General features: G+C 48.1%; 1 protein-coding gene across 1 annotated transcript in view; it reads left to right on the top strand.

The window, feature by feature from the left end:
* The first annotated feature begins 12,004 nt into the window (after positions 1-12,004).
* Positions 12,005-12,783, top strand: part of Gnl2 (G protein nucleolar 2) — a 28,450-nt gene continuing 27,671 nt past the window's right edge. Inside the window, exon 1 of the mRNA XM_027937356.2 lies at positions 12,005-12,186. Coding sequence (XP_027793157.2) covers positions 12,123-12,186 — 64 coding nt within the window. The 5' untranslated portion in view covers positions 12,005-12,122. The remainder of the gene's footprint in view (positions 12,187-12,783) is intronic.

The raw sequence follows: 12,783 nt of genomic DNA, 5'->3' as shown, positions 1-12,783 counted from the left end.
AAAATATCACCTTTCAAACATGTAATCAACAAAATCGTTAGAGAGATCTTTTACTTTTTAAAAACCAAATCAATATCCTGTGCAAATTTTTACACCTACAGCCTAACTTAATTTGGATGTTGAATTTTCTTTCGTTTTTGAGGGGACACCAGGGATTGAACCCAGGGGCACTTAACCACGGAGCCGCATCCCCAGCCATTTTTATTTGTTATTTTGAGACAGGGTCTCTAGGTTGCTGGGGGCCTCCCTAAATGACTGAGGCTAGCTTTAAACTTGTGATCCTCCTGCCTCAGCCTCCCAAGTGGCTGGGATTATACAGGCACGACTACTGAATCAGGCTTGGATGCTAAATTTTCATCAGAGATATTTAATCTGTATTTAGACTGCATAAAAATTAAGGTTGAAACAGAAGATTTGCATACCCGAGTTGTTTTAGGAATACTTAAGTCTTCTGATTTGGATTTTTTTGAAAAAAATTTTTTTAGATATCAATAATACCTTTCTTTTATTCATTTATTTATAGGCAGTGCTGAGAATCGAACCCAGTGCCTCATACATGCGAGGCAAGTGCTATATCACTGAGCCACAACTCCAGTCCCCTGAATGAGATATTTTTAAATGTAAATTTAATTAATTAAAAATTAAATAGTATTAAAAAAATTTAGCTCTTTAGTTGCACACTAGCCATATTTCAAGTGCTCAATGGCCATATGTGGTTACTGGCCACTGCAGTACAGTTCCCTATAAAAGATACAACACATGCATATGTCCTGTGGCAGAAAGAAGCTTGGTGTTTCAAGAAACTCAAAGAAAGCCAGTATAGCTGGAAGGCCTGAGGGCAAGGGAGGCCAGATGATTCCAGAAAGGTCCTCTGGAGTTGGGCCTTTGTTCTCAGAGCCAGGGAGGTTGCTGAAGCATTGTCAGCAGTAAGTCAACATAACCAGATTTGCATTTTTTAAAGATCATGTTGTCTGTAGTGTGAAAGATTAAAGGCTTCCTGGGAGTTCTGCTGTCATCCAGGGGAGAGAGGTTGGGGGCTTGGTCTAGGGTGGTAGTGGTGGAAAAGGAGAGAAGATGACTTAAGTCAAAGATATTTGGAGAGTAAAACTGGCAGATTGTGGCAATACACTGGATATGGAAGGGGTGGGTGGGAGAGGAAGTGTCTATGGCCTGTGGCCCCTTTCACTGCTGGTTGGTGGGGCTTTGGAGCCCAGGCTGCCCCGGCCAGCTCCAGCCTCTCTCCCTTTGCCCCGCCCCCTGACCTTGGCTCTGTCTGTGCCAACCTTCCATCGCTACTTTTTGCTGTCTCTTTCGTCACCCCTCGCTGTTTCTGTGTCCTCTTCGGGGTCCTCTTTTTGTCACGGTAGCTTTTTCTGTTCCCACTGCAGTCTCTGGCTGCAGTCCGCGGATACCATTGTTTCTTTCTCTTTCTGCTGGTGTCAATCTTCAGGCCTTGTATATCTTGGCTGTCTCTGGTTCGGGTTTGTTCCAATCTGCCAGATCCTTAGGCAACTCCAAGTGTGGCCATGGACCCGCAATCTTGGCCTCATTTGAGAGCCTGTTAAAAATGTAGACTCCCAGGCCCCACCCAGATGTGAAGAATGTGCTGCCTTACCACCAGATCCCCCAGGTAACTCACGCACGCCTTCAACGGTGAGAAGCGCTGCTATAGCGCTCTTTTAAAGCAACAACCACATGAGAACCCAGAAGCTTAGTCACGCCCAGGAATGAGCTGGGGCCTCCTGATCACTTTTTGATCTTCTGAGCCTCGGCTTCTTCAAGTCACCTTCTTGAACCCCCGTCTCCTGAAGCTCCAGGCAGCTCAGGGAGGGACAGTGTGGTTCCAGGAAGTCCTGAGCCCGCTGACCACATTCCACACCTCAGCTTCCACATCTGGAGAAGCAGTAGCCAGAGTGCGTTTTGCTATTGGTACCCAGGGGGCTTCCAGTTGTGAACCCAGCGCATCCTTCAATACCATGCCCCCCAGGACCTATTCTTGTGTGTCTCACTCTAAGGTTTTTGGAGCTGGAGGGGAGTGTGGGTTTCAAGGTGAGGAGTGAGTATCCTTCCACAGCCCCAGGAGGCATCCCACTTGAGGCAGAGACCCTAGGACTGGAAGCAACCAGAGCCGGTCCAGAAATCACACTTTGTGCTTTGGTTGGGGATGAGCAAGGGCTGGAGAGAGGGAGTCTGTGTTGAGATCTAGGTGAGCCTGACCCTGCTCCCAGGTTTAGGCAACAACAGCCCATGATTGTATCTGGTTATCTGACCACACTGTTACTTGGAAAATGTTGGCTTTATCCTCTCCAGGGTCACAGACTTGCCCAGACTAACACATTTCTGGCCACCTTACCCGGTTCCAGCTCTGGTATGTTTTAGACTAAGTCTCCGGGGGATGGATTTGTTTTCCATTTCATTATTTTGGGTGATGAGGTTGTGTTTTCTAGATATATATATATTTTTTAAACTGGGGATTGTTTTCCTCCTCTGGTTTGTTTGGGTTGGTTTAGGAGGAATGAGAGGGAATTCAGGGAAAGGGTCAGCCTCTTGGGCCTTGTTATAAGCCCCTGACACAGGGCCAGGGCTCCAGGTACTGGCTTTTTGCCTCTGACCTTCCAGTTATAGTCCTTATGAGAGATAAATGGGCAACAAGTAGACACATTAGTGCGTGGTGCTGAGGAAGGAGAACAGGTTCCATCTTGAGGGACTCCAAGGATTCATGGAAGATGACAGCACTGTTACTACTGCCAGGCAAAGTGAGCCAGAACAAAAGCCCAGTTGTCGAGGAGTAGAGAGGACCTGAAGATCAGATGCCTCGGGGTTGCTGAGACGCGAGCATACCTGAGCAGGGTGCACCTGTCCCGGTGTGGCCTCCTGCTAGCTCCCCCAGGGGAAAAAGCCAACACAGCATAGGGGAAAAAAATAACAAGACTTGGCTGGAGGCTCAGCTGAAGCTCCTTCAGCACTGAGTTAGTGACCTGCCCTCAACAGACCCTCGGATGCCGGTGCTAGTGGGGGACTCTAGTGGGGGACTCTGGGAGAACTAGTAAATCAGAACCTCTTCTTTCTCTGGCACCCCTAACCTACGAGGTTGGTGGCCACCACCAACAGAGAGTCCAGCCAATGGCTGGAGAAGGTGTCTTGGGTTATGCCCTAGAGCCTTCCAGAACTTAAGTAGGATATTGCGAAACAGGACTACATTTTGAAAGAGAAAGTATGTAAAAAATGGTTCCTCCCTCGCCTGCTTGCTCTCCCGGGGCTTCGTGCAGGGAGGTGGGTGAGATGGATTCCTGGCTGGACTCAATCTGGTGTGCAAAAGAGGGCAGAGCCCAGCCCCCAAGAACTCCCCAGGCTGGCTCCCGGCAGCTGCCAGTCTTTGATTATTGATTATCGTCATTGGGATGCACTTTTTCCATCTGTTGAACATCAGCTGGATCCATGGAGAAGGCCGGTGCCTTGGCTGCTTTGCCTCCTGAAGGGGCTGGCTTCTGAGGGCTCCCTCTGCAACCCAATACGTACCACGGGCTGCTGATTGAGTACTTGGAATGTCTTCAGGTGGAGCCAGGCCTGTCCATAAAAATGGGAGACATTTTGGCAGTTCCAAGGCCGCTGGCACCCCGTCTTGGCCCTGGCCCGGCTGTCTTCTTCAAGGAGCTGGGGCGGGCCTCCCGCCAACATGCTTCCCTGGGAGACATCGAAGTGAGTTAAAGTCAACAATGAGTTCATCTCCAAAAGGAATAAGCCGCAGCCTCCGGGCACAGGGACAGGAGGAGGGGGAACAGGGACTGGGGGCAGAGGAGGGGGTTAGGTGATGCTGGAGCAACCAGACCAGATCCAAGCCTGTCGAACGAGCTGGCAGCTCGAGAAACAACAGAAGTGCTTTCCCAGGCCAGCCCTGGAAGGCTCACTTGGCAAAAGGGGTGACAATGAGGGTGTCACAACCCCAGGGACCATGGGGAGCGTTCTTTCAGGGACTGGGGGCTGGAGCAAGATAGACGGGAAGAGACTGGGACAGACTGGGTGAGTGGATCCACGAGCTGGGACTCAGCTGGTCCCGTCCCAGCCTCGTGGGTGCACGGGGATGGCCATTTGGGCGGTTGGACGCCACTGTCTCATCCGGGAGGATTGCAAGAGGGTGGACTTAGCGTCAGGGCCAACAGAAGAGCAGGCTCACGAGGGTTGCAGAACCCGACGTTTTAATGGGAACATCTCTGTTATTAGGTTTATCTCTGAGGGCTTCACACATAGCTAAGGGTTCCCTACTGAGCCTGAGTCACGCTGCTCAAGGACACTTGTCCTGATGCACTGTGGCGCTTGGGAGCCATTGACACTGAGAGCCCAAAGTGAGTGGTTCCCACCTCTCTCTGAGCAGCAGAGTGGAATCCCAGCCTGCCTGGCCACTCCAGGGCTGGCTCTGCGGGGAGGAGGACAGCCGTGCCTCCCCACTTCGGATGGGAAAGCAGAAGACAAAGCCGCTGTACCAGGTTGAGATGCACAGAGCCCATCTGGCTCAGATCTCAGATATGTCCCAGGGGCCTGGAGACTCTGGCAACAACCACCTTGAACATACACTTGGCCTTTCTCCCAAGGGCAGGACTGCTGCCGATAGACTGTGCTGGATTTCTCTCATGCCCTCACATCATTCTCGCAAGATATTTTATTGTACGAGGTATTTGCTTACCACGCATATTTACAATTCTTTGCCCGCCACCAAACCAACAAAACGTCCACAGACATTGCATCTCAATTTCTTACAAACACATTCTCCCTGCATTCCCATGGTGCACCCTTCTCCCGCCCTCCTCCTATTTTTTTTTTTCAAACCTGCTTTGTCCCTCTGATCCTTCCAGATCCCTCCTCATGCTGGCTGACCTTGACTTTCCTGCTCTCCTGGCTAGCCCTGAGGGCTCCCTCCACTATCACCCTTTGCATGTTTCCTTTTGATGTGTAGCTGCAGGTTCTTCATGGCCACAATGTGCCTGGTCCACATATAGTTGACCAATGGCATCTGTTTTTTTTTTTGCAATTACAGGCTAGATACTGAATAAATGAAAAGGTTTCATGTTATTAATGGGACTTAACTTCTTTTTCTTTCTGGGAACAAAAAAGAGGCTACCTCAAAGATTGTTGACAAATAGGGTCCAAAACAACCTGACCTTGATCTTTCTGTCACTGGGCCACTGCTGGCTATGACCACCCACCATTCCAGAAGCGTCTCCTGCCTCTCCTACCCTATTTGACTCTTCGGCTCTGAATTCCTCACTGGTGCCCAATACAAACGAACCTCCCCTTTTGGTGCTGTTCTGGAGGTGGCTCCCCCTCCCCCAATAGGTTTCCCTCACACTCTCATCCATAGACCTCCTGCTCATATTTAGCAAATTACTCCCAGAGCAAATTACTATGCTTCTGTGAAGCAGCCTCCCTCACCAGGACTAGCCTCTGCATTTTCTTGTGGACATCTATACGCCTTTACCACATTTGTGGCTGCATCCCCCAACTGAACGTAAGCTCCTGAGAGCAGAGATGGTGGGGTTCGTTACTGCATCCCCTGCCTTTTCCCAAGTCTCTCCTAAGGCTGTGGATGAAGTTGGAAACATAATCATAATGGCAAACATTTTTATAGCCCTTAGGCCCTTCTAAGCCTTTTCTTTGCTGTGTTTTACTTAACCCATGATACAGGCCTGGGAGATGGGTACCATGATCATGCCTGTTTTACAGAGGAGGAAACTGAGACAAAGAGCTGAAAGAAAAGATGTGACCCCAGGCACACAGCTAAAAAAATGGTGAGGTTAGAATTGGAACCCAGGTATTCTGGCTCTGCCACTGCTAGCTAGTGGCCAAACTTACACCTGACATATTCTTTTCCCACTTCAGTACCAGGGTATCAGTGTGGCACTCTTCCTTCTGCTTTGTGCCATATGCTTTGACTCAAAGTAACCAAAGCCAGTCTCACAGACTCTGGATAAAGGAGCTTTTTAGGTTTCTACTTGAAGCCCCTTCTCCTTTGGGATTAAAAAAAAAAAATCCCAGAGCTTGGCCAGAGAGTTGAGCACAGAATAGGTACTGCTGCCCTAGACCAGATTTGCTCTCTGGCACAGGCTCTCTAGACCCTCCCCATGAAATTTAAACCCCTGCAGAGCGCCCCCTGCTGGCCCATAAAAACATCAGCTACATTCAGATTGCAGGGGCCCCTTGCTTGAATCCCCTCAGGGTGGAAAAACCAAAATATCTATATTGGGATAAACAATTGTTCACTCAGAGAACAATGGTAACTATATAGTTATCTAATAGTTAGTTGTATGCCCATTCAATGCCAGAACACACTCTAGTCCCCTGCAATGGGGGATGTGGGCAGGCTGTTTCTGTCAAGGGCCAGGGATTAAATATTTTAGGCTTTGTGGTCATATGTCATCTGTTGCTTCAACTCATCTCCCTCTCAGTGCAAAAATAGCCAAATGCCATATATAGACAAACAGTGTGGCTGTGTTTCAATAAAAGTTTATTTATGAACACTGAAAGTCAAATTTCATATCACTTTTATGTGTCACAAAGGGCTTTTTTTTTTTTTTTTTTGGTACTGGGGATTGAACTTAGGGGCACTCGACCACTGAGTCCCATCCCCAGCCCTATTTTGTATTTTATCTAGAGACAGGGTCTCACACAGCTCGCTATTGCTGAGGCTGGCTTTGAACTCTCGATCCTCCTGTCTCAACTTCCCGAGCCATTTGGATTACAGGCATACAGGCACGCGCCACTGTGCCCCACTACTTTGGCTTTTTTAACCATTTAAAAATGTAAAGTCCAATCTTAGCTCTTGGGCCATATTCAAACAGGCAGCTGGGGGAATTTGCCCAATGGGCTGTAGTTTTCCTACCCCTAAGTTGGCCAATAAGCTCCTTGGTTTTGGTTCATGCCTTTGTGTGTGTGTGTGCCTTAATGATGTGGGGGAGGAGGAAAGCACAGCAGAAGTCTGTGGCCCCATGTCCTGGGCACAGCGGAGAGGCATCTCAGTGATTCGCCCAGCTCTAACTAGAAGCAAAACTGATAACGCTCATGTTTCTCAAATATGTGTTTGAAGCAATGAGAAGACTCCTCTCTCCTGGGCTGCATGGTGTGTTGGAAGGGAAGCTTTTGCCAAAGATGGGAAACTGGTAGACTTATCTTAATTAAGGCTCTAAAAAGTTACACAAATAAGGTTTTGCTCAGTTCTTTCTCCACACCTTGGCCTAAATCTCTATTTTGAAATTAAGATTTCGTTCCCAGTCTAGATTAGACTGGACAGTGGAACAGGAATGATGGAGGAAGTCAAGGAACATCTCAACATCTTGCTGGCTAGAAGCTGCCCTTGGGGCAAGACTGGTAGACCTCCCCTTGATACACTGGTTTTAGGAGATGACTTTGCAGATTCTTTGCTGTGACATTATTCTTCTGGAAACAGTCCAAGGGACCTGGTTAACATTTTTAAAAAGTGTTTTCCTAAGGAAAAAGGAGAAGGTGAGCAGGCGATGAGGGGGTAAAGAATTACACAAAGATTTAGTCTAATGTCTTGGAAATCAAAAGGATCATTGGACAGATAGATGTCAAGTGTAATAGGAAACACACTGATTCTGGAGAGAGGGTTTAATACGGGCCCTCCCAGCCTCCCTGGAGCTGGCACAATGATCTACAATTTGGAATCATACTTGAAGTTCCCACCATCAGTGTGCGTTCTGGATCCATTTCTCAGGACATAGCCAGCGACCTTGAGTTCTCTAAACCAGGCTGAAAATTAGAGGTCCTTAACGGCATCTCATAAAAGCGCTTCTCAGAGTTTTCTTAAGCGGGATATGCTGAGGTCCACAGGGATCCAGCCATAGGAAGAAACGAAAGGCTGCGGGTTATTTTCCAAAGCTTAATCTAGGGATCTTTTTGAAGAGCTCCTTACCCGGCAATGTGATGAATACTGAATACCAAGACTAATGTCGACTGCTTTTCCCACTTATAAGTGGTGACCAGAGAGATACATCATCCACAAAGAGAAGTTTCTTAGGGTTTGCCAGAGCTGCTTTTCATAGCTAGCCAGGCTGCCAGCTTGCTGTGTCCTTATCCAAAAGCATCCCAGGCAACCCAGACTGAAAACTGAGGGCACTTTGGCCAGGGAAGCCCCAAATTAACACACCTTATTTTGTAAAATATTTCCTGGATAAACCATTGAGGTTGTATTACCAAGGACAAACATACCCTCTCTCTCTCTCTCTCTCTCTCTCTCTCTTTTATTTTGTTTTCTTCAAATGAAACAAAATGATAAAACTCTGTAAATACATTCTGAGTCCTTCCCTGTTTTTGCAGGGTCTGGAGCCTCCTGCCTGGGAACTAGGACTGTTTGGCATTAAGCGGCAGCCACTCCAATGTCTAACGCTTGGCCACAGCAGACAGGGATCGATGCATCATGGCTTTGCCAGAGGAGAGAGACCCAAAGGGAGCCAGCCGAGGAGCCTTTGCTGCAGCTCAACTGGGAAGCATAAACCAACAAGCTGGCACTAATTAAGAGCTAATGGCCTTACAATGGAGCGTTGCCAAAGGATAACGACCCTCCGGCTGCGGCATAAATATCAAGACATTTGGGGCAGAGCCAAGACATATATTTTCAGAGAGCATTAGACTCTGTTGCAGCCTTCACCCAGGCTCTGCTGAAAGAATGAGAGGATGTAAGGTAGGTGGGAAAAGCCAGATCTTCCAGGCCTGCCTTCTGGCCAGCTGGTCTGAATGCCTCAAGGTGATTTGGGGGAAAGACTTTGCTTTCCAGATCGCAAAGCTTTGCACACAAGAATCACTAGCGGTAAGGATGTAACTCAGTGGTAGAGCCTGTGCCTAGCAAGTACAAGGCCTTGGGTTTGATCCTCAGCACAGTAAAAAGGAAGAAAAGAATCATTAAAGTGTAGGTTCTTTGGGCCCCACACCCCAGAGGGACTGGCTTTGGAAGCTCAGGGATAAAGCCCAGGAGCCTCCATTATTTTGAGAATTTTTAATATTTATTTTTTAGTTTTCGGCAGACATAACGTCTTTGTTTGTATGGGGTATTGAGGATCGAACCCGGGCCGCACGCATGCCAGGTAAGCGCGCTACCGCTTGAGCCACATCCCTGGCCCCTAGGAGCCTCCATTTCTAACCATCTCTTCCAAGTGATTTTGATGATGGTGATCCTCTGATCACACTCTAAGAAAGCCTGCCTTAGGAGCTGCTGCAACCCCCAATGGCAGGGTGAAGACAGAAGCAAGGTCAAGATCTGAGCTTTCAAGCCTGGCGCCATCATGTGCCCCTATAAGCACAGTGCCTGAGAGGGTGAGGCAGGAGGATGGCAAGTTTGAGGCCAGTCTCAGCAATTTAGCAAGGCCCTAACAAGTTAGTGAGGCCCTGTCTAAAATTTAAAAAAAATAAATAAATAAAAAAGGGCTGGGAATGTAGCTCAGTGATAAAGCACCTCTAGGTTCAATCCCCAGGACTGCCCCCCCCCCAAAAAAATCTGTTTCTTATGAAAAACTCCAGTCCACTGGTTTCAGAAAGGTGGTATTTCCAACCAATCTCTGTTGGGTTCTTTCCATTCACACAGACCCGGTTACTGGGAGCAAGACTTCAAGGAATGAGGCACTACCTCTTGTTCTAGGGGGAAAAAGAGAAAGTATCCCATCTGCATGGTGCATACCACATCTGTGATGCTTTCCTGTACCATAAGTCATATAATTATCCTGCAGCTTTGCAGGGTAGCTAAATTATTCTGTTTTAAAGCTGAGGGACTGCAAGCCTGGAGGTGTCTAGCCTCCTCCAGTTGCCATGACATCAGGAAAAAAAAAAAAGAGTGAAAAACTATCCCAGTATTACAATTGTAGGAAGCAGGGCAGGCAAACCAAGCCAGTCACTGAAGCATGACCCACCTCCATCGAGGTCAGTATCTGCCGGTGAAACTGAGGTTGGTGGTCAGGATGAGCAAACACAGTTGTAAAAGGATTGATAGGTCAGATTCTAAAAATAGATGGAAAGTTTGTGTGATGAATGTGAGCAGAGGATGAGAACAGGAGAGAAACGACCCATCGTATCATCTGGGAAAATGAAACTCTTTGGCAAGACTTCACAACAGCCCGATTCAAAATTTCATAATGAAATTATGTCTCTGATCAAAGCATGCATGAGCTCATGGGATTTTTGCCATTCGTGTTTATTCTGGTTTGCACCAAGTCGAAGCATCAGAAACACATTAACCTAATCCTCTCTCTGGGAGGAGGATATTGGACCCTCATTTTGGGAATCAGTGGGACAGTTGGGGCAGGAAAGGGGCATCTTTAGACCTTCACTGAGTGTAAAGTTTTCTCCAACCAGCTCAGAGATCCCTTAGACACATGCCAGGGGCAGGACCTACCTAGAAAACTTGTGTTTAATCTCATGACACTTACCCTTGGGGCAGTAAGAGTGAAGTTCAAGAGAGAGAAGCTACATCTAGTTCTCATCTAGGACTTAGACCACTTTTGCTCTAGAAATAACATTTGGGGATATTTTTCAGAACTACACAATCATCCCGCCTCAATCAGAATGCCTCACTTTATAACAAATTGTTTTTATAGAATTAGCTGAGCGGCAGAAAGCCCTCCTAACTTCCATTAAACCATGTCCTCTTTGACCAATCCCCAGGGTGCAGTGATGAGGGAAACTTGGGGTACCAAAACAGAGGGTTGGTTTCTTGGTTGAAACTTTGACCTTGATTTTTTTTTTAGGATATTGTAGTGAACAAATTCCCTGCTCTCAAGAAGCTCACATTGCAATATTGGGGATGCCTCCAACAATATTGTAAATAAGATAATTTCAGCCAGTGATAAGCATCATGAAGTAAATAAAACAGAATAATGTAACTGAATCACTGTGGAATAATGAAGGTGATTTACCCAGCTTAGATGGAAGACTTCTCCCAAAGGGAAGGGTTGCCAGATAAAATGCAGGACACATAGTTCTATTTGAATTACAGGTGAACAATAAATTTTTAGTGTTAAGTATGTCCCAGCTGTACCAGCATATATTTACACTAAGAAATTGATTCATTCTTTATCTAAAATTCACATTTAAATGGTGTCCCGTGTTTCTATTTGCTAGTTCTTACAACCCTAACAGTAGAATTGAATGACCAGAAGGAACCAGCTCTGCAAAAGTTTCAGGGAAACAGTGATCCAGGCAGAGGAAGCATCTGCCATAAATGTCAGAGGGCGCTACAAATAAAGTAAGATAAATAAGCAGGGGCCATGCCACAGAATTCTGTAGGGATGCCCTGATTGAATCCATCAATCAGTTCTCCCCCCCCCTTCACCCCTATGATGGTAAAACATTAGACCATAAGAGGTGTTTTGTGGTGCTGGGATTGAACTCAGGGTCTCTGTGCCACACTCCTAGAGCTACTCCCTCAGCCTAGAGTTTTAAGGAAGAAGATCAGGACAATTCTGAGTACTGATTGACATTTGGCTATTGTGTGGTCGTCCAGGTTGGAAGGGTTTAGAGGACAAATTCCTAGGATAATTAAGGTTGTGTTGGCTTAAGAAGAGACTATTTTGGGGGGGGGGGGCGAGGAGGATAGTGGGGATTGAACCGGGGGATACTCTAGCACTGAACTACATCCCCAGCCCTTTATTATTTTGAGACAGTCTTGCTAAGATCTCAGGTTGGCCTTGAACTTGCAATCCTCCTGCCTCAGCCTCCCGAGTTGTTGTGGATTACAGGAGTAAGCCACCCCGCTGGATGAGAAGAGCCTTCTTTATTTGGGGGTGGACCCAACTAGGAGCTCTGTGCCTTATTCCTAGGGTAACTAGGAGGTTGCTATGGCGGGGCAGCTTGGCGGTTGCTAGGGCAGGAGTGGTCGGGCGCTCCACGCAGCGTGAAGCCTAAGACAGGAGCGGAGGCGGGGCCAGGGCCGGGGCCAGGAGTGAGAAGGCGCGCGCCGCGCGTTCGCAGGAAGTCGCGCCGGGGAAGAGCGTGGCGCGAGCGGAAGTGACGTATCCTCGCGCTCGTGGTCCTGCGTGGTTCACGCGCGTTCCCTCGGCGGGCCTGGGGAGTTCCGCGCTCGTTTACCCATCGACAGCCAGAACCGTCCCGGTCCCGTCGGCAAGATGGTGAAACCCAAGTTCAAAGGAAAGAGCACCATCAACCCCTCCAAGGCCAGCACAAACCCGGGTACGGGCTGCGGGGCTCGCGGAGGGGGAGCTTGGAGGAGACATGGGGGAGGTCGGAGGGAAAGGAGGGCACCTGAGTGGCGTCGCTTGGGGTGACCTCGAGCCCAGTGGCTTTGGGGGATGAGAAGGGAGAAGCCAACCAGCGTTTGAGGTGGTTTCTCAGTTGGGGACACCGGGGAGGTTTGACAGCTCGCTAGCCCTGCAGGCCGAACTGCAGTCACCTGGTTGAAAGTCGGTGGGGGTTGAGGACAGCGAAGCCCGGGCCTCTGGCAGCCTGTGAGATGCAGAGAAAGATAGTTTGAGGGTGGCCTAGGCCGACCCGGTGGGCTTTTCACACGTGACTCCACTCCCCTGCCACCTTAGCTTTGACCATTTAAACGAGAAAGGGCCCGTGCATTCTTCCTCGCCGGTAAAAATGACTAGGAAACCCTAGAGAGATAAGTATGGTCATTTCAGTCCAGGTGTTTTTTGGATATGAGTCTAAATTTTGGCAAGGTTTCACCTACAAGGTGAACAAGATAAGTTGGTGGGGGTACGGGTGTCCCTTTCATTCCGATTTAGTTAGTCAAACTTTGTTTTTAAATATGGTTAAGAATTT

This window comes from Marmota flaviventris, chromosome 10 (assembly GCF_047511675.1).
Source record: "Marmota flaviventris isolate mMarFla1 chromosome 10, mMarFla1.hap1, whole genome shotgun sequence".
In the NCBI taxonomy this organism is placed as follows: Eukaryota; Metazoa; Chordata; class Mammalia; order Rodentia; family Sciuridae; genus Marmota; species Marmota flaviventris.
This window is presented reverse-complemented; position numbering and strand designations above follow the sequence as displayed.